The 22,448-nt window shown below is 36.8% G+C and overlaps 1 protein-coding gene across 2 annotated transcripts; it reads right to left on the minus strand.

The window, feature by feature from the left end:
• Positions 1 to 394: 394 nt before the first annotated feature.
• Positions 395 to 16,327, minus strand: LOC122041120 (probable ubiquitin conjugation factor E4). 2 transcript variants are annotated; one of them, XM_042600709.1, is made up of 16 exons: positions 15,337 to 16,327; positions 14,380 to 14,584; positions 14,119 to 14,270; positions 13,772 to 14,039; positions 6,008 to 6,160; positions 3,316 to 3,519; positions 3,102 to 3,214; positions 2,910 to 3,024; positions 2,695 to 2,784; positions 2,241 to 2,444; positions 2,025 to 2,120; positions 1,531 to 1,653; positions 1,360 to 1,452; positions 1,084 to 1,248; positions 838 to 927; positions 395 to 744 (listed from the first exon to the last, which is right to left on the minus strand). In XM_042600709.1, exons 1-16 carry the CDS (start codon positions 16,182 to 16,184, stop codon positions 625 to 627), a joined length of 3,039 nt encoding a protein of 1,012 aa, XP_042456643.1. In that variant the 5' UTR covers positions 16,185 to 16,327; the 3' UTR covers positions 395 to 624. The 2 variants fall into 2 exon arrangements, with proteins under 2 accessions (XP_042456643.1, XP_042456644.1); XM_042600710.1 differs by lacking the exons at positions 395 to 744; positions 838 to 927 and having other exon boundaries at positions 1,135 to 1,275.
• Positions 16,328 to 22,448: the final 6,121 nt, after the last annotated feature.

Here is a 22,448-nt window from a genome sequence, read left to right on the forward strand (position 1 = left end):
TTGGCTCGCTAGACCCGACCTGGAAAATTGACGAGTCGACTGTTCTGCTCTGTCAAGAAAACTAGCTGACTCAACCCAACTTGAAAGACTAGTTGATTCAACCCGACTTGAAAGATGAGCAAGTCAAGTCGACCAATGAGGTCGACCGAAAAGATTGATCGGCTCAATGGGTAAGAGATGATCATTAACCTCTTTTAATTTTGACCCAATTCAGCCTACCATTTTAACCTTCTCTACCCTCACCCTCGTGACAACTTTAATACTCGCTGTGTCATACACATACATACCAGCTTGGAATAGACCAACACGTAGGGCCATAGTCTAAAGATCCCCGTGAAGTTTTCCTGTCAACTACGAATTCTTGGTCTTCGGATTTGGATGAGAACTTCAAAGATAATAAAACTCGGCGAAATTAAAGAGTTGGGTGGAATTACACAGTGAGTAAAATCCATAAGTTATATGTACATTACTAACAAAAAATGGTTACGTAATAATTCCTACAGGGGATTATCTCTATTTCCTTTTTCTCCAAGAGAATGCAAAGTTTTTGAGAACAGGCTTGAAGTGTCATTCACAGAAACTCTTTTGCTTCACCAGTCGCCATGTTTGCTCAACCAACCAAATTCACTCATTCTGTGGGGTTCGTCTCCTCTGGGATCTGATGAACTCTTCAATTCTTTGTTTCAGCTCGGCGTTAGGTATTAGCATGTCTTGAGTGAGATGAGAACGGTTGAAAGGATCGGTCTGGGTTTAGAAGACGATATTTAGTTTGTGTCATTAGACGAGAAAGAAAATGATTAATGAATTAGCACAACTGCTGCAGTAGGGAAACCTTACAGTGTCACTAAGCAAGTGCCTTTGGATAACTGGCCGATCTACTGATATTCTTGATGACGGTAGAATGACAGGATCACTCATCAGTGTATACTAAACAAAAGTGATAATGTTGGTCAGCATCTCAAGAAGAAATAAATGAAAACTCTTCACCGTGTCATGCTTAGTACGTAGACCCATAAACATAAAGTTCATAGAGTTACTTTATTAGACTGAAGGTTTCATTCATGGATAGAGAGGAAATTGTACCTGAATTGGGTCAAGAAATTCTTCAGGTATGTCTCCAAGAACAGCCTCAGCATCCATTGCTTCAGAAGCAGCTACTTTGGCCTTGAGACCAAGCTGAACAAACTCCTCAATTATCTTACCATCTTCACCAATTTTCCACAGAATATCGGCTGTCGAAGTAAACAGCTGTTCCATTTACAAAACATCAGCAAACTGTAACACGGTAGGATCATGAATGTGAGAAGTTAATTCACGAGACAACCTTGCCCAGCCATGGAAGCTGTGCATAGGAAATACCTTCTCATTATATGACCGTCCATCCTTTGAGATTGCAGCAGGGAACACATTCTCTTTGTCACCTCTTGCAATATGAACGTAAATCTCGGCAATCTTTCATAACAAATACACCAACATAAATACCAAGAAAATTTAAAAGCATATCAAAAGTTAAGTGGGCAAAGAACTAACTTGTTTTAGCAATTGTCTTGGCCTAAATTCATATTTTTCAGGATCTTTTACATTCAGAGACCTCCGTTGAGGACCAGCAAGTTGTAAGAGAAAATAATTTAGCATGCTAGCCACCCTTTCAACCTGAAAAGATCAAAGAAAGAATTGAATTCACATTAATCAAACAGAAAACACAAGTAAAATTTTAAATAACAATGGCTTATGAAGATTGAAACAGTTTTTAAAACTTTCGCTTTTCAAAGTTACGTGACATTAATTGTAGTAAATCTTGAATAATCTTAAAGTTCCAACTAAACTACAATAATCTCTTTGAGAATGCGATGGAATTAAACATACTAGTAATAAATTTAAGTTGATTTCTCTATAGAGGTAAAAGTTAATATACCAATGAAGATATGTAAATGTAAAGACATAATTTTCCAATGTGCAAATATTGAATGCATCCTATGTAGTCATTTGAGTGAATATTGAAATGTCTAGAATAAATATGTCACCATTTCCGGAAGCAGGAAGGGTGCGGGTATTTGTTCAGATGTGAATGCAAGCATCCCAACATCTTCATTTGCCAACTTCATATCAAATCGGACAATCTGAAAGGTCAAATTTCACAAGTGAAAAACAACATCTACTAAAGCTCACGTCAAGCATATGAAGTTAAACAGAGTGCAGCTCTGTGAGTGAAGGTCTATGCAATAATGAAGAGATCTCACATTTTCTCGTGAATGAAAAAGCCTCGTTCTCTCTTCCCTCTCCTGTGCTGGCCTCCGTTCCCATTCAGCAGAATTTGTCATTTCAGCTTCTATTTCTTTAAGTTCAAGGATTATGTTTAAACTCTCATCAAGAAGATAAATGCTATCATTGATTAGGAAATTCAGAAAGTTCAAATAGACACCCTTCTCCTCTTCCCTTGCAATCTGCACCATAATTATATGATATGTTATTTTTCCATAAGCAATTGATAAATAATTCTGCTAGTGATACAACAACATCAACAACCAAATTTAATCCCACTAGATAGGATTGGCTATTTAAATTCTTCTACGTCATTGAGCTTTATTCCCTACTATAATATCATTCATATTTAAATAAATTTTATCCTCTTAGTTATAAAAGACATAAATTAAAATAGGAAAAAATAGTTTATAGCTGCAAAGGCATGTTTACCTGTCTCCATGCATTGCGATGGCTAGGAACATTCCACAGATACTCTAAGAGTTCAGCAATATTGTGACGAATATTGAATTTATCAAAAAACTGCACAGCAAAGATAAGTGCAAAATGTATAAAAGGAAAGGTGATTTAGAACAAATCATTTAAAATAAAAACACCATGAAACATCTCCTGAAATATGAATATAAATAAAGAAAACAAAATGATACCTGCGTGTGTGAACCAGTGAATTCAATATCCACATAAAGTTTAAGAAGATTTCTAACTAGATAATCAAGAGACAACTGGTGTCCTTCAAATAGAGCAGCAGTAGCAGAAACCCCACTGTAAGAATTGAAAATTATAAATGTACTAAGTAAAATTCCAGAAAGAAATTAAATTGACAGGAGAAAATTTCCAACCTTCTTTGTGGTATCCAACAATTCAATACTTCAACCATTTTAGCTCTCAAATAAGGGTTCTTAACATAAGAAGGACTTGCCATGAACATAATTATGAAATTCAAGAAATCATCCTGGCAATGATATGAGCATCAATGGTTTTAGCTTCTAAATATGCAAGTTAGAAGTACAACATATCAGTTATTGAAAATTGAAAACTATTAAAGAAACTCACCAAGACAAACCCTTCCAAAGCCTTTGGAATTCTAGAAGTCAAAATAAGTAAGTCCATGGCATCATCAACAAAATGTTCTGGAACACATGCAAATTCCATGGGGCAGGATGATGGCAGAGGCATCTTAAACCCACCGACAAGATCAACCAACCAAATAATAACCAATCTGCAGAATGTCAATGCCCGTTGTAGCAGTGTACCATCCTTGAGCACAAAGATAAGAAATTTTCATTAAGATTGCCTCACCTTGGGCAGGTAAAGTGATTACCGTGGAACAAGAAAAAGACGCAACTGCTATATTAATTCATTGTCAACAAAAATAAAGGAAACATCTAAAGCCAAAACATAAAATTACAGCATAATCAGCATCAACTATCGCTAATTTGAGCAATATTAATAAGTTCAGGAAGTACCCTAATCAAATATGAAGAAACAAGATTAATCTCAAATAAAAATAAAAATAAAATAAAGAGAACCACATTTAATTAAATCAAGATTCAATAATGAAGATGAATATCTAATATTTTAATAAAAATTGGTATGGTTGCAAAGACCCATGTGAAGGATGGAAAATATTAAAGATTCTTCTTCAAGTTTGTAAATTTACCAATGGTTTGTCAGATAAAAGAATAATGTTAAAGTTAAGGCTATGTTTAGCTGCACAATAGAGAGGAGAAAAAATCTGACGTGGTTAAATCTTCTTCATCGATGGAAGGCAATAAAAATTTACCCTCACAGGACATTGACCCTGCAGAGCCAACTTTGCCATAAACCTTGTCCAACACCTGTGTGCACACCATTTAGACAGCATTGCATGCAACTGCACACACACAATGGCTGCTCTTGACGCCATATGCTCAACGCCCTCACCTGTCCCCTGCCCGCCTGACACTCATGCCTGCCGATGCTTGTGCATGCTGGATGTTGTCAAAGTTAGCACCTACCTAATAGTTCTTCAACCTTGCCCCATCCGAACACTAAAGGGGAGTGCCAATCAACTTTTCCCTCCCTCCACAAAAACATTGACCTAGTTTTGAGCTGATACAGCTCTAAGCTAAAATTGATTCACAAAGAGTTTTCTCATCCTCCCCATTGAAAAATTATACAAGCAAACAAGAGACGTTTTTTTATTTCAGTGCTCTCCTTAATAATCCTCCCTTCTCTACCCGTGTTTAACAAAGCTTAAAGGTGTTTACACCCATTAATGGAATCCACAAAGAGGCACCAGCACCATAGTCCATCCCTTCTTCTGTTGTTTATGTCAAAAAAGGTAAGACAGAAAAGGCGATCAAAGCCTTTCTGTGGTTTCATTTCAGGAGCTTTTTAGTTCTACATAAAATAAGGCAGGAGCAAGGGATAAAAAAAAAACTATGAAAATATTTATTTACCCCACTCCACTTTGTTTGTGGCCTTGCATCCCACTCCAGTGTCCTGCATCTAGCATCCAACTCGATCACCTCCTTGGGTTGGCATTTGGTGCTAGCATCAAACATCAGTCCCATGTCTAAACTCGTCCTCCACCTCTGCCGGCAAGTTGTTGGACTCAATAGAAGGGGTGGCAAGAGAGAAATGGTGGTGGTGCTCGTCAAAGAAGGTAGACTAATCATCATCCCAAATGAATCCAATAGAGGAATTCAATGAAAGGGTGGTGTGACCATGAGCAAGGCAAGGTTGATGAGAAAGACAAAGGTAATCTTGTCATTTCTACCCTTCCCATTTCCTCTTCCACTACCCAAATAAACAAGCTTTATTACACCTCTCCTTTCCTTTTTCTCCTTTGCCTCTTTTCTCTCCAATTTCTCCCTAGAGTAAACAGAGCCTAAAACATGTAAACTACATAGACATCTGAAGATGAAAACCAGTTATCAATGTAGTTATTTCAAAGCACTTCGGCAGAAACCAGGTTCTTCATCCCTACTCTAGTCCATCAGAAATTTATAAGATTATTTAAGATCTATCAGAACAATATTGCTATGCATGGGGATCCAATTAAGTTGGTATCGCATATAGAAATATTTTGTTTTCATTAGAATGTGATTTAGTTGCAATTCTAGAAAATGTAATGTCCTGGTTCTACAAAAGTACATTACTGCAGAATATTATCGGTGAAATTCTTGAACTCCCTTGTTGTTACTCATCTTTGATTAAACAACCCCAAGAACAGTTTCTAATCACCATGTTAAAAACATGCCTGTTATAATATATAACAATTATACATGTCAAACTTGCAACAGCAGCAATGACAGCACATTCCCTTTCTTCCTTCCTCTTCCTCTTTCTCTTTGTTTTTTATTATTGCTGTGGTACTATTGAATCAAAATAATGAACACCAAAAACAAACTATAAGGTCCGAATCAATTTTTTGTTAGAATCGTTATCAAAAGGGTACATTATATGTATGAGTCTAAGTTTCTCAGTGTCATTCCCAATTCTTCCCTTTATATTCTCTTTGTTATTTTAGAAATTTGACTAAACTAACATTAGATGAATGCTGCCAGTCCTCCAACCAAACAGCTGAGCCTATTAATGAAATCAGCAAATGGAAAAAAGGACAACCAAACAACAAAAAAGGCATGAAGAAAACAAGGTAAACATTTGTCTACAAACAGAAGGAATTTTAAAGAAACTAGCAGCTATCTTGTGAGATAAAAACGCCATGGTTCAACCTAAGGAATAGATGGGTCAAACATACTCGTAATAGTTGAGCTTCATAACATAGTTTGTCCTGTGACAAAATCTCGATTGCTTTCTCTAGACGCTTTATGTCAGCCTCAAGTTGTGGAGAAGCTCCTTGTTCCCTCATGGCTTTGAAGGTAGATAATTCTTCTTCATACCTTCCCAATGTCTATCATAAAATTTACAAAAGATTACCTAACACCTTTATAAAGAGAGAACAAAAGTAATACAAATGCTTACATGTACTTGCATATATTGGTGTAAACCAAAGATTTAAAAAATATGCTCAGTACCACACAGCATTGATTGTATTTACGCCCATCAATGCATGAACAGCCTAATTTTGGAGAGAACATGATTTAATTAAAGTGCAGATGTGCTACACTATCATAGTGACAGGATGTAAATGCATAGTTTTGGATTGATTTACTGGTCCAAGAGAGAGAGAACTGTGAGTTTGAAATATCATGCACTGACTATAATCATGTAGAATAATTACTATCAACAGGGCTGTTAAACTACATACTAGCAATCAACGGATCCACAAAAAGAAAGGTTACCTAACATCATTTGGTAGATGTTCAACTATCTAAGCTGATTCAGAGTTGTAGTACGGATAAATATGCTTAATATACTTGAACATTAGGATAAAACCATGTAGAGTAACTCTCAACAGATGTTAAACAGTAAAAAAAAGTATTTTTAACTTTTATTCCTGATTGCTTTTTGACATATATGGATCAAGATACATGGTGGATAATTACAAATCAACTTGCTTTGTGATTTCAGATGGAAATCCAAAATAGTTTGGATTCAACATTGATTTTCTCCATCATATAACATATTTGAGATTCATTAATAGTTCCAACTGAACAGAAGAATAGAGGTCTATAAAAATCTATGCAGTTGCTAATATTGCATTCAACTTAGTTTGATACATGTATGATGTATCTACATTGACACACGTTGTATTTAAACTTTTCTAATCTAAATTAATTCAATTTGCATGAATACTTAATTAAAAATGCATGTTCCTTCAATGCGTTTTACTAAATGCAATTCAATATTATGTGAATAATTCATGAATAGTTTGAGTCTGCTACTATTAATTACATAGTTCCCTCAGTGGTCGGAAGCTTAAAAGGAGAGGTAAAAAGTGCAGTCATCACTGTAAACTTTTTTTAACTAGGCCATTGTTTACCCCCATTGACAAGAGAAGCAGAGGAGTGGAGAGAGAGAGGAAGGGAGAGGAGAGAAGAGGGGGAGAAGGAATAATGTATACTCGTCTTCGTGGGAGAGAAGATGAAGTAAAAAAGGCAAATTTATCCTCATCTTCTGTGTTGGTGCAGTTATGTCACAAGTGATCAAGTTGAATTGATGTGGCTAAAAAGGGTTTACGTTAGATTTATTTAATGTTTATGATAAATGCACATCAAGCGTGCAAGGTGTTCGTGCAATTGTGTCCCAAGTGGGTCCTGTGTGACCTTGGATTTTGATGTTTAGGCAAAAAGCTTAAGTTAGGCATTGCTTTATGATTTAATGTATGTGTTTGTGTGTAGAGACTACAAGAACGTACATGGAGCTTAGAGAGCTCATTAGTTTGCCGTTGCCTAATTGGCATGCTCAATGGCTTGGAGGTCTGAAGAGATCAAGGATGGTATGGGACCGTAGAACAAGGAACATTGAGTTGGTGTTGGAGTAGCTTTCAGCACTGACCTAAGGTGGCCAAGTTGGCAGTCGATAGCTTGAGATCTGTAGAGATTAGAGAAGGTTGCATGAGATGGACCGAGGGTCCCAAGGGACTATAAGGCTAGGAGCATCAAGGCAGAGAGGACGATAATTGATGGAGGTGAACTCCATAGGTGACTGAGTGAAGGATGGTACGTGGAGGAGCCATGGGCTCGTGCGCATCCAAGAGACCGAGTGACCTCATAGGAGATGGGCAAGGGGTGAAGTCAAGCTGCAATAGTAAGCCTCCTTGTAAGTTGTGAGTGTTAAATTACTTGTACCCATAGGAGACAAGGGTATAACTCAACATAGGCAAACTTGACCTTACAATTGGTCATAGTAAAGGTCTGCAATCTACTTGATTCATGATGGACAACATTTGACTAGTGATGAGAACCCAATACCCCAAATAGATTCAAGGTATGTGGAATGACCAGTCAATTGGTGATGGAATCTCATCGATTGGTGATGGGATCTAGTCAATTGGTAGTTGAATCGACTAATAAAACATGCAGTTGACTCTAACCAAAATCCTGAGGTTATGATAAACTAGAGCTTATGGTTTGGGACAGTCATTTGGAGTTGAATTCGTGAATTCAAATCAACTGATCCATACTGGCCGATTGGACAATCAACTGATTCAAGAAGCTAAGAGACAAATGATTCTATTGGTAGTTGAATTGATTGGGCATCAGTCATCTACCGATAAATTTCCAAATGACTGATGGCCCGCATGGAAAGTTGAAAAAAGCCATTGTTGCGCAATAACGGTAGGATCATAAGGATCAGAGTCTAATGAAAGAGCAGTTGATTGCTCGACAACAAATGGACTTTTAGCAAAGGATTTGAGGGCTACAAAAAGAGACTTGGTGTTGGTATTACAGGCTGGTGAAATAGTGTTTGCTACACATATTCGAAGCTTTGTAACTTGAGCTAGTAGTTGACCAAGAAGGAAAAAAGATAGTGGCTCTCCAAGAGTGATCCACCAACAAATCATAGACCGTGGAGTAGAAGCTTCGAGATATTGAACCACGTTAAATAAATGTGTTAGTGATTATGGTAAGTATGATTATATATGTTGTGTTTTCCGCTACTTAGTTTTTCTAGTTAAAATCATAATTGCATGTGTTCAACTGTTATTTGCCCCGTCTAGGGGTTATCCTATTTCCCAATAAGTGGTGCGGGTGCTATCTTCTTTGGACTAACCACTAAAAGGGCAAAGTAAAGATGACTAGAGAGGCAATAAGACTTCCACTATGTGGCATGAACTATAAGATCCCATCATACCACAAAGATTTTAAGTTTTGAAAGATTTGGTGGAGTGCTGGTTTTCAATCAAGGAAGGAGTTTTGCCATGTTTTGGGGGTACATATAACTTAGAGATTGAGAGGGCAAGAAAATCTCCAGAAAGAATTAGACAAAACACCAAATTGAGCTTTACGAAAGGAATATGAAGAGTTGGGATTCCTAAATATCAGTAGTGTTTAAGAGGATCTTGACGAGATAGGTGAGGTGTGCAAAGACGCAAGGGATTTGGGAGAGTAAATCATGCGCATTCATGAAAAACCCAAGAAAGGAGAAGTCCAAGACGAGGAAAGTGAAGAGAATGTGAAATGAAGTGAAGAAAAGTTCAAATCTCCACAAGAAGTAGAAGAGGAAGAGACTAAAAAGTTAAAGAATTGAGGATGTCAACGAGGGCTCGAAGCCTTCTACATTGAATGGATCAAGTGAGAAACCATCCACCTCTTCAAGAGATGAGTCTGAGTCCCGGACAATTGAGGAAGACATTTTGGAAGTTTAGCCTTCGAGTTCCACCATCGGCATAAGTCAAAGGAGTACATTGTGTGCTATAGTTGCAACAATGAGGAATACTATAAGAAAAAAGTTCAAGAAGGATGAAATTAGTATGTAATTGTATAGGATGCCAAATTAGTTGATGCAATAGATGCATTTCAATTTTGGTTTGGCAAATTCATAAATGGAAGTCAAAACTAGGGCTTTAGGTCAAGGTTCATTTGTACAACTTAGCTAGTTTTGGATTTATCTCAAACTTGGAATTGGTAAGGATTTTAGGTGAAAATCCATTTTTCACAAGTAGATGTGGGTTAAATAAACCTCTCTACAAAATTTGAGAAATTTGGAAGGTTTATGAAATTTCTAGGTGTTATTGAAATTAGTTCGAATGAGTATTTGAGAAATAACACTTAATGACTACTAGTCATCAGTTGACTAGGGAAATGTAGGCAATCGACTTATATTTTAATATGAGAGATCAAACAATTTAATCATCTCTCAGAGCAGTTGGACTGATTTTCAGTCAACTGTTATGTGCTAAAAATGTTAAAAATAGGGTTTCAGGTTGGGGAAATGGCAATAGGACTTGGAATTTATATATGATATTCAATGAGGGATTTGAATAAAAGTAGAGGATCATTAAAGATACGTGAGAACAACATTTGAGACATCATTGATGCATTTTTTGATGTGTTGTGAAAAAGGGGGAGAGTGGAGAAAAGGTTTAAGTGGGAAACCTTGTTCTCCTATTTGGTAGGTTCTTTTATTATGGGATTTAGAGGAACCTAATTTGAAATTAGAGGCGATGTGAGAAAAGGTTATGGGAACCTTGTCCTCCTCTAACTGTGGTTTTTTTAAAATTCCTAGCTCAAACGAGAACTTAGGTGAACGATGTCGGTCCCAGTGCATGGTATTACAAGCAAGGCATATGCATGAGCATTTTATTGTCGTTCCGATTTTCCTAATTTAAATATATTGTCAAATATCAAAAAGAAAAAATTGTTGGTGCAACATGTGACCTTGTATTTTTGATATTTGAACAAAAGGTTTAAATCAAACCCTCTTATTTGATGTGTGTGTTTGAATATGCAGGACTGCAAGAACACACATGCAACTTGGAGAACTCATTGGCTTGGCATGGCAAAGGTGGCATGCCTAGTGGTTCGAAGGTGCAAAAAGATAGGAGAAGGATAGTATAAGACAACCAAGACATCATTAGATGAGGAATACTGGTGGTGCTTGAGGAGCTCTGGAGCATTAACCTAGCAAGGGTAGGTTAGCAGCTTAATGGCTCGAGGTCTATAGAGATTGAAAAAGATTGCATGAGACAAACCACGAGACTGCAGGATGAGGAGCATCGAGGTAGCGAGGACATCAACTAGTGGCGATAAAGGCCCTAGGTGAAGGGGTGAAGGATAGCAAGTAGTGGGCTCATGCACATACAAGGGATTGAGTGACCTAAGGGAACGAGTGTTGAGTGACTTATAATAAGGGACAAGGGTAGAAGTTAACATAGGCAAACTCAACCTTAAAATTGGTCATAATCAAGGTCAATAATTGACTGGTAATGGGCAATAGTCGATTGTTGACCAAGGAACCTAATATCTCAAATAAATTCAAGGTATGTGGGGGTGAGCGACAAAACTAGTGTTGAATTCCAATAGATTGATGGATTAGTCAACTAAGTAGTTGACTAGGTTCAAGGACCAGTGAAAAGAATCAGTTCATAGCTGAGTCGACTAGACCAATGGCCTGCATGGAAAGAAAAAAATGTCATTGTGTGATAATAGACGAATGACAAGGACCAATCGACTGATGAAGGAGTAGATGACAGTTGGGCGACAAAAATACTTACAACAAAGGATTTGAGGGCTATAAAAAGAGACTCGTTGGAGACATTGAAAGCTAGCAAAATAGTGTTGGTTAAACCTAATAGAAGCCTTCTATCTTCTCTTGTGCTCCTCCTTCTTGTACTTTTTGTAATTTTATGAGTTTGTGAGAGTTTCTCCACCTCTGATAGTTGACTGAAAAGAAGAAAGAATAGTGGTGGCTTTTCACGAGTGATCCACCGCATGAATCATAGGTTGTGGAATAAGAGCCTAGAGACTGTTGAACCACGTTAAATAAATGTGTTTGTAATTTTGGTAAGTGTGATTGTTTATGTTATGCTCTGTGTTGCTTATGCTTTGCTTGTGACCTTGATATCATCAACAAGAGTCTATTATAATCACACTTGCAAGTGTGCAATCGCTATCCTCCCTCGTCTCTCTAGTTCAGTCATCCAATCCCCAACACACGGGTTAAGTGATCTTTAAGGCCCTTGTAAGGTTCAAATTACTCATGTTTCGCTCTTTGACTAGAATGATGTATCGGTTTTGACTAGAATGATATTATTATTGTATCGTGTCAACGTTTCAATTTATGTGTCAGTGACAAATTGGAAATGGAATGAGAAAGGAAATAAAGTAATAAATAAATACGACAATTATATTATTATGTTTGAACTTTATTTTCCAAAAATTCGCCTATGTTTTAGTATGCTATGAGGTATCAAGTGTTGGCATGAAATAATACTCATTAATATGATTGACACAAAGACATAGGAGATATTGTAATATTGAGTTTTGGTAATTAATCAACCTAACACGTTTCAACTATTTCACACAACATTATAGAAAATTTCAAACCATAGCCCTTTGATTTCAAAACCTTTGTAAAAACAATCAATAGTTGCTTGAATTTTCTACTACAAGAACATGGTGTTATGAAAATGAATAATCATGTGCTCCAAGGGATGACCTGATCTATACTAAATGAGTGTTCATTATTTTTGGATCAAAACATTTCATACCACGTATAAAAGGGGTTTATTTATGTTGTATTTTAGTAAAACCTCCTTATGAGCTTTGATATGGGAGAGTACCTTTATAAGTACTCCAGGTCAGCACATTTGTTGCAAGGCACACATCCTAAATACCAAGGACTATCTATGAATAGTTTTACTAAAAAAAGGATGAAGACAATTTTGTTGGATACTTTTTATCAAGTAAGGTTTATCATGTTAATAGTAAGCGGTCACTTAAGATTGAAGAGTCATCCAACATCATATTTAGTGAATCTACTCAAGTGTATCCTAGGCCTTCACCCACGAATTCAATCATTAAAGATTAGTGGTCAAGAAGCTTGCAAATATAAACATTAGAGAATAAAGCGCAAGCCACCAAGCGATTGAGTTCAACTACTTGTTCTTATGAAGAGGTTGAACCCATCTTCTCTCTTGATGAAGTAAAAAAAAAAAAGAAATTTATCCTCATCTTTTCTCTCTTGGTGCAATCATGCACCAAGTGATGGAGTTCAACTACTTGTTCTTATGTGGCTCACAATGGCTTTTAGATTTATTTTGTGTTTCTAATAAATGCGTCATGTGTGCAAGGTTTAAGTGTCTCTTGAGCATTTATTAGAAACCAATGCTCCAATGTATAATGTCAATGGCGAACTAAAGGCGGAAGTAGATAAAGAAAAAAAATAAGACAACTATATATTTAAATTCAAACTTTATTTTCCATCTACAATGATATGATGCTTTACATTACCTTGTACGGACAAGCTAAAAAATAACAACATTATCATAATTCATCTTGACATGTATTTTAAAACCTTATTTATATATCTTAAAAGAATCTAAGACTTGTTGAGGCAATTATTATCTCAATAAAACAAAGTATTTTGAGTAAAGGTCAATTTTGTACATTATTATATATTTATATATGGCTAATAAAATCCAAGCTCACGTGAGGGAGCAAGGATATAAATTTATAAATTGGATCTCACCTAATAGCTTAAACTTTTTGGATAAGTAGTCATTATATCAAATTTACAAAAATGCATTATCAGAATTCCAATCAAAATCAACAACAACATAACAGATTGCAATACTTAACATAGCAAGAAACTAAATACATTCAATTTCTTGCAGATAGTTATAAAAGCACTTATGCAAGCGCGGCACTTTTTTTCATAGGCTTGTCCAATGTCTAGAGAAACCAATGATTGCCAATTGAACATTTGCACTTAAAAAAAGATAATTCAAACAGATTGCAAGCCTAAATAGAAACATCTACACATGTACAAGTCTGAAGCCACTGGGAAGTGTAACCACATAGATCCAACTAAGGTATATTTGGTAAAGACGTCAACAATCAAACTAGGATTACTAGTAACATGGATAGAAAAAAAAATAAAGTATTCTAAGACAAACCTGAGCAAGGTGTTTGAAGTCTGATATTGCTTTCATCAGTCCCAAGTTAAGTACCCGTGCAGTCATAAAGAAACACTCGCAGATAAAAGAATATTTCTCCTTTCTTGCATAACTCTGCAATGGTTTCAGCTTGAGAATGGAATTATCACTATCATTGACAGTGCTTGTGCCTTCTTGAGCATCCATATCATGATTATTCTTCCAGGAACTTTCATTCTCTAACCATGCTGATACTTCTTCAGATGATGCACACAGGGCTGTCAGTTGTCTAAGCACAAAACCAAGTACAATAATTAGATGCAAGATATAGGTAAATCAACTATCACAGTCAATGTTCTTGGACTCACGTGAAATCTAAACGGGTATTATGAAATAAATATTTTGGATTAATTTTGTCTCTCTTTGTTACAGCACCATCCAGAAAAGGTTCACAAAGGCGAATCATTACGGAACTAAGGTTCACAAACATGCCAGAGCTGGCAGATGACAATGGATCCACCTGTAACATGATTGGCAAATCACTACCTGTTAAAAATAACAAACGTACAAAAAAAAAGCAACAGAAGAGAGACATGGAGAAGAGTTGAATATTAATTCAGAAAGATTACCTGCATGCGAGACCTTGCTGAATTTTTCTTAATCACTTCTGCAAGATATTCTAAAACTCTTTCTCGTGTATCTATATTCTTTAGTAAGATGAGGAACACCTCCCCAAGACCATCATACAAAATATTCATGACTGTCTTGATTGTTGTGAAGGATGACAACAAATCAGCAGGCCGACGATTAGACACTTCCGAGAAACATTGTTGTCTGTGATATTTAAAAGAATCTCATTAGAGATGAAGAGGTTTATTTATCTATAAAACTAAAACATTAAACAAGAAAGTTAGTTAAAGATTATAGTGAAACACTCAGACAAATGCTAAGCAAACATACCAGAAAATGCTTCCTGCTTAACACTGAACATAAGATAGCAGTCACAATTTTTCTAGGAAAAGCTTGCAAGCACAAACGATCACAAACAACTTCTAAAGTTGGAAAGTGAAAAAGCTCAAAAATGATAAAGGCAGGTTACATTTGAATAAAAAACAAATAAAAATAAAATACTAACACAAGCACTAAACAATATAATAGGAAAGAGAAACTTAAGCATCCCTTTGTACAACATGCACTAATTTTCAGAACATGGCATAGACCACAACTATAATCATATCAGGCAAAGATATCAATGTACCAGAAATGCGCCATCCCCAACAAATACAGAACACAATATAGCAATAAAGGAATGACCTAAGAAGTTCAATTTTATGCAGTGAATTTAAAGAAAAGGCCCAAGATGCAAGTAAAAGTGCAAAACAAGTAAATATATCCAAAAAAATGAAACAATTGGAATTAGTATCTCATAAAATACATATCCTTTTCCCCTAAATGTTGTTAGGGTAATGTCCACCTGATATTCAGATTGTATAATTAACATGAATCTAATTAAGAAGGAAGAAGAAAATCCACCAATGTGCTTCTATTACAAACATGTATGTGAAAAGTTCAAAGATTTGACTAACCCGACATCTGGTGTACTCTTAAATTCCTTAAAATCAGGCAATGCACTGACATGGAGAAAAGCTCCTAAAATGCTTTCTATCTCAATTACCCTCCCTTCCCCAATCAACAAGTAAGTCTCTTTAGGTATCCATCGTGGGTGATTCACCAAAGCTTTGGCACAACTAGGATATTTAACCAATAGCAGCAGTGCTCTCAGCGGCTGCTGGAAGTTCCCTAATGCTGAGACTCTGCCAACACTCTGCTTCAGTTTCTCAAACAAATCCTTCAAAACCAGTTCCAAACTGTCATCGTCGCCATCCCTGAAGAATTCGTCAATAAAACCTGGAGGGCAATCGAATCCACTGCCCAAACTATCACCTCCAAACCCATCCATCGGGGTTGAGACCTCCGAGAAGATCATCAACATCAGATCAGACGTCGCTGAAAAACCGGACTGCCCAGACATCATAAACATATCCGGGTTCCCTGTTTGGATCCTACAATAAGAGATGACCATCTTCCGCGCTTGCTTAATGGTGGACTCAATCTCCGATCTAACAGAGGCGTCCTTCATCGAAGCAACCTTTTTCAACTCATCACAGGCGCGGCGGTAGCAGCCTACCAAATAGCGGAAGGGAGGTTCGGCGGAGGGGAAGTCTCCAGAGAGCCGGTCGATGAGGACCCTCTCCATCGTATCTCGGGAAAGGGCGAGAAATTTGCCCTCGCTAAGGATCTCGGCTGCCGTGAGCTCCAGAAAGATGATTCTAGGGTCATTCTGAGCGGGCTCTTGAAGAGCGACGAGGAAGATCTTACGGAGGAGGATGTCCTCGATCTCCTGTAGAGATCGCTGGGGCTTCTTCGCCGCCATTAGGAGGATGGAGCGAGGGTTAAAGCTCGAGGAAGGATCGAGGGGAGAAAATTCAGAAAGGGGAGACTTGAATCGAAGAAGGGGAAGCTGCGCGTCGGGGTTTTACCGGGAGCCGGGCACGCACATGAGACGGAGTCTTATTATCGTCCAATTGGTTCGACCGGTCGAGTAGTTATTTATAAATCACCAATAGCAGCACTTTTTTATAATACATTGCCTAATATGTTTACATGAATTTTTAAACAATAAAAAATATTAATATATTAAAAAAAATAGCAGAGTCTCATTAGAACTCTATACTTTTAAAAAAAAACATAAACCTAAATATTTTTTTTTTACACCCAGATTTTGAAACATACAGCATAAAACATCCGAAATTTCATAATTAAAAAACTCAAGTCTAAAGTGATGGATTTTAAATCGATTCAACTAGAAACCAAATAAACATCCTGTATAAACACCATGATAATAAATAAATATTTAAAGAATCTGAAAATACCACCAATCAATAAAAAGAACCTAAAATACCTAACAATCAAAATATATCATGGACTCGAGAAAGAAAATCTAACATCCTAATATGAAGAGTAACATAAAAAAAAATATCAGGTGTATACTATCTGGTACAATCGAACTCATGTATCAAAACTCTTTGTCTCCTCATTACTTATTTCATATAGACCAAGACTTCAATACTTTATAAAAAGAAATAAATATGTATTAATATGCTTTTCAATATATCTTTAAAGGGAAATATCTTAAACATTTAAAATTTTAAATCGTGCTAACATTTAGTCTCATAAACATTCAAACTTTAATAAAATCACATTAAATATTAACTTTCAACCTCAACCTTAAATATCAGAATAATTGAGTTTAAATCATTGAATGTGACCCTTTTACTTTAGCCTCTGTTCATTTAGTCAAACATTTATCTTAGTACAAGGTTGGGTAGTGTCCAACGATATCTTTTAAGCCGAATTCCATAACCCTCTTTTCTTCTATTTTAGTCAAAATTTTGGTATCATCTAAGTCAAATTCTTTACTTATCAAAATTACAAACAACAACTCACACTATCCTTCATTTGATCGAATGGTATGAAAATCATATGAAATTAAGCATAGGAAATATTAAAATACATAAATAATAATTGAAAATAGATACTTAGCTAATGGTATAACAAAATGGGCTTAGATAAATAATTTCATATACTTCATGACTTTAGCATGTGATCCTGTCTGAAATTTGCGAGGTGGTGCGCTGGCTCCGGCGAACGGCAGTTTCTGATGAAGATGAACTCCTGAAGATCTGGAAGAGCTCATCAACGATCATACGTATAATGAGATGAGTCAACAAAGCGTTAATGACCTAAGACCAGGGTGGGAATCCTTGGCTAAGCCCTCCAACACTCAAGTCAGTTCCTCTCTCGAAGGTGTGAAGAAGAAGAAGAAGTATAGTAACTAAAGTACTTAGAAATAGAGTTTCAGATGCTAGAACTTGCTTACCTTACTAATGGAGATGATCCCCCTTTTTATACTACCTCATGTAACCTCCATAGTTATGAAGTGGTCCTCGGTTTGTTAGAGTTTGTTAGGAGATGAAGTCATCTTCTAAGCTTCATGCAATAATCCTTTAAGGAATCTTTTTTATACCCCAGATGTACATCTTTTATCATTTGTGACTCATATTTATGATGAGGTATGCATAGGAACACGTTACTATAACTGAAGAAACTTCTAAAAGATATTTCCCGCCAAATTTACCAGGCTGTCATACTTATATACTTCTATTAAGCATGTCTCGACCGGTCATTTAAGTCGGTCGTATATATATTAAGAATACCTTCTGTTAAACATGTCTCGACCGGTTATTTAAGTCGGTCATATATATATTGAGAATACTTTGAGAATACCTTCTATTGATCATGTCTTGACCGATCATTCAAGCTGGTCGTGTATATATTGAGAATACCTTCTGCTAAGCATGTTTCAGCCGAGAATGTCTATGAGCTTTATAAGGCTGAGCACCCTTGCACTCGGTCAGGTTTTGCCTGGCTGAGTACATATACGCACACTGGTGCTCGCTCGGCCTTCATTCGACCGGTAATATATTAAAAACTATATATAAGGCTAAGTGCTTGTACGCTTAGTAAGGCTTTGTCTGGCCGAGCGTATATACTCACACTAATGCTCGCTCGGCCTTCAGTCGACCGGTAATATACTAAAAGTTATATATAAGGTTAAGTACTTTTACGCTCGGTCGGGCTTTGCTCGGCCGAGCATATATAGGTGCACTGATGCTCGTTCGACCTTCACTCGATCGGTAATATACTAAAAACTATATATAAGGCTAAGTGCCTTTACGCTTGGTCAGACTTTGTCTGACCGAGCACATATACACATATTGGTGCTCACTCAGCCTTCAATCGGCCGGTAATATACTAAAAGCTATATACATAAGGCTAAGTACCTTTACACTCGGTCGGGCATATATACTGATCCTCCTTTTTATACTACCTCATGTGACCTCCGTAGTCGTAAAGTAGTCCTCGGTTCATTAGGGTTTGTTAGGAGATGAAGTCATCTTTTATACTTCGTGCAATAATCCTTTAAGGAATCTTTTTTTACCCCAGATGTACCTCTTTTATCATTTATGACTTATATTTATGATGGGGACACATCATTATAACTGAAGAAGCTTCTAGAAGATATTTCCCGTCAAATATTTTGTTGGGCATGTCTCGGCTGGTCATTCAAGCTAGCTGCATATATTAAGAATGTTTTTTGTTGAACATGTCTTGGCCGGTCATTCAAGCCGGCTATATATATTAAAAATACCTTTTGTTGAACATGTCTTTATGCACGGTCGGGCTTTGTTCAGTCGATAATATGTTAAGAATCATATATAAGGATAAGTGACTTTATGCTCCGGCGAGCTTTGCCCAGCCGTGCATATATGAGCACACGAGTACTCGCTCAGTCTTCGATCGACCGGTAATGTACTAGAAGTCATTCATAAGATTAAGTACCTTTACGCTCGGGCGGGTTTTGCTCGGCCGAGCGTATATAAGCACATGGGTGATCGCTCGACCTTCGATCTGCTGGTAACATGTTAAGAACCATATATAAGGCTAAGTATCTTTATGCTCAGGTGGCCTTTGCCTCGCCAAGTGTATATGAACACATGGGTGCTCGCTCGATCTTCGGTCGACCGATAATATACTAGAAGTCATACAAAGGCTAAGTGTCTTTACGCTCGGGCAGGCTTTATTTGGCCGAGCGAATATGAGCACATGGGTGCTCGCTCGACCTTCGATTGACTAGTAACATGTTAAGAACCATATATAAGGGCTAAGTGCCTTTACGCTCGGGCGGACTTTGCTCGACCATGTTAAAGTGTATACTAAAAGCCTAGCTTTTGTAAACATTTATTTTAAATAAAGAATCACATTGGTCTAATGTCTACATTTATATGCTAAGTGTTGTTGCTCAATTAATTTATATTGTAAATAACATGGTGTGTGGTGTCACACACAGAAGATAATGTTATCAGTTCCTTATAAATTATAAATAGTAGCTCACGACTAAGATGGATAGGAACAAACCATTAGAATAGTCGTAGTGTAATTTGGTATTAGTTTATATTGACTATAAAATTACACTAATATACTCTGAGTGTATTGAGCAGGATCATTTAAGGTAGTTTCTTTTTATACTGACTGTATAAAAGAACAAGACCTTTGTTATTATGGAAGTGTGTGCTCTTAATCCTGATATAATAACAAGCGCATATATTTAGTATTTATTTCTTTAATTTATTAGTGGGTGAGATTTAGTTCGATAAATAAAGAGGCTCGATAAGTTGGGAAATAATATTATTTATAGTGGGTATTGTTGATTATAGAAGAAAACTGTGTCCTAGCAATCTAAGTTGATGATGTCCCCAAGAGGAGCTCATAAGGATTGTCATATAAACCCTGCAGGTGGACTTAGTCCGACATGATAATAAGGTTGAGTGGTACTACTCTTGGAGTTAGATATTAATTAAGTGAGTTGTCAGTAACTCATTTAATTAGTGGACATTCGATTTCTTAAACACAGGGAGATTAACACACTCATGATAAGAAGGAGCTCATATAGTAATATGGGATTGGTGCGGTAGTTCAATAATAACTCTTTAGTGGTATGAGTTATTATTGATGAACTCGAGTTGGGTGTTCAGGGCGAACACGGGAAGATCAAGTTCATCGGGAGACCAAAACCAATTCCTCCTCTCGGTCTCTGTCGTAGCCTCTTAATTATAAAGTCTTATATTCATCTAAAGCCCACCTTCTTACCTATCCTTAGGTGGTCGGCTAAGCTAAGCTTGGAGCCTAAGCAAGGGCCAGCCAAACCAAGCCTTGGATGGGATTAAGATGTGGTCGGCCTAGCTTGGAGCCCAAGCTTAGGTGGCCGACCACATAAAAAAATAAAAGGGAGTTTATTTTAAAATCTTTCCTTATATGAAAGCCATGATTTTAAAAGAGAGTTTTGAAAATTAAATCTTTCCTTTTATAGTTTCTATAAATGATTAAGAGAAAGGTTTGATATCTTTCCTTATTTGTAGTTAAAAGGAAGATTTTAATTTTTGGAGAAAACTTTCCTTAATTGTAATTATCCACATGTTTTAAAAGAGATATTTTAATTTATAAAAGTTTCCTTTTATAACCAACCATGAAGGGAATTTAAAAGAGAAATTTTTATTTTAAAAAATTTTCGAAAACAAATAAGGAAGTTTTAATTGTATGTTTAAAACTTGCCTTGTTTAGTGCACATGATGTGACCCGACCATTGAAAGATTAAAAGGAAGTTTTAATTCAATTTTCCTTTTTAGTCATTGGCAAGGAAAATAAGGAAGTTTTAAACTTTCCTTATTTGCCATAACCAAGGATTATAAGAGAGAGAGAGAGAGAGAGAGGTTGCCCCATGAGAGATAACACATCTATTGTTCCTCTCCTTTCTTCCTTGGTGGTGGTCGGCCCTCTTCTTCCCCTATTCTTCTTCCTTGGTGGCCGACGGCATCTCATCTCTAGGAGTTGTTGGTGGCCGGATCTTGTTAGAGGAAGAAGGAGAGATAGGAGGCATTGTTTCTTAGCATCCCTTGGAGCTTGGTTGGTGGCCGAAGTTCTTCATCTCTAGGAGATTGTTGGTGGCCGAAACTTGCAAGGAGAAGGAGGAGGCTTGGGTGGATTCATATCTCGGTAGATCGTCGCCCACACAACGTCCGAGATAAAAAGAGGAATACGACAGAAGATCATGAGGTCTATAAGCTACAAAAGGTATAACTAGTTTTGTTTCTACGTCATAACTAGTTCATCTTTTGTATGGATTTTGAAATACCAAACACAAGAGACTAACGATTCTAGGTTTCGAATTTATGATTTGATTTTGTGTTTCTTTTGTTTTTCAATCTTGTGATTCAATTGTTCTTAATGGTTAAACCTAGGGTTACTATAAGGAGATTAAATATTGAATTTCATTGAAAGGCTTTGTCTAGGGAGTGGTGGATGATCTCATACCCAAGAAAGCCTAGTGTCTCTCCATGTTTAACTTGGAAGTCAATCTCTGAAATAAATATTTAATCAAATTTGTAATATAGGTGGATTTAGATTAATAATGTTAAGCATCGTTTGCAATCCAAGTCTAAACCTCTAAGAACAGATAAGTTGAATTTGGAATCAATAGTGTCAAGTTTTGTTTGCGATTCCAAATTTAATTTCTAAAGAACACAATAGGTTGTTAGGAAAGGTTCGGGACTTGTACAAAATTTTTATACAGGGGAACCAGTACGATATTCCGAGTAGCAACCAACAGACCGAGCGTATATGAGCACATGGGTGCTCGCTTGGCCTTCAATTGGTCGGTAACATATTAAGAATCATATATAAGGCTAAGTGTCTTTATGTTCGGGCGGGCTTTGCTTGGTTGAGCGTATATGAGTACATGGGTGCTCACTCGGCTTTCGATCGGCCGGTAACATGTTAAGAATCATATATAAGGCTAAGTGCCTTTATGCTCGAGCGAGCTTTGCTTGACTGAGCGTATATGAGCACATGGGTACTCGCTCGGCCTTTGGTCAGCCGGTAACATGCTGAGAATCATATATAAGGCTAAATGTCTTTACGCTCGATTGGGCTCTACCAGCCGAGTGTGTATGAGCATATGGATGCACGCTCGGTCTCTAATCGATCAGTAACATGTTAAGAATCATATATAAGGCTAAAT

Source organism: Zingiber officinale, chromosome 2A, assembly GCF_018446385.1.
Source record: "Zingiber officinale cultivar Zhangliang chromosome 2A, Zo_v1.1, whole genome shotgun sequence".
Classification (NCBI taxonomy): Eukaryota; Viridiplantae; Streptophyta; class Magnoliopsida; order Zingiberales; family Zingiberaceae; genus Zingiber; species Zingiber officinale.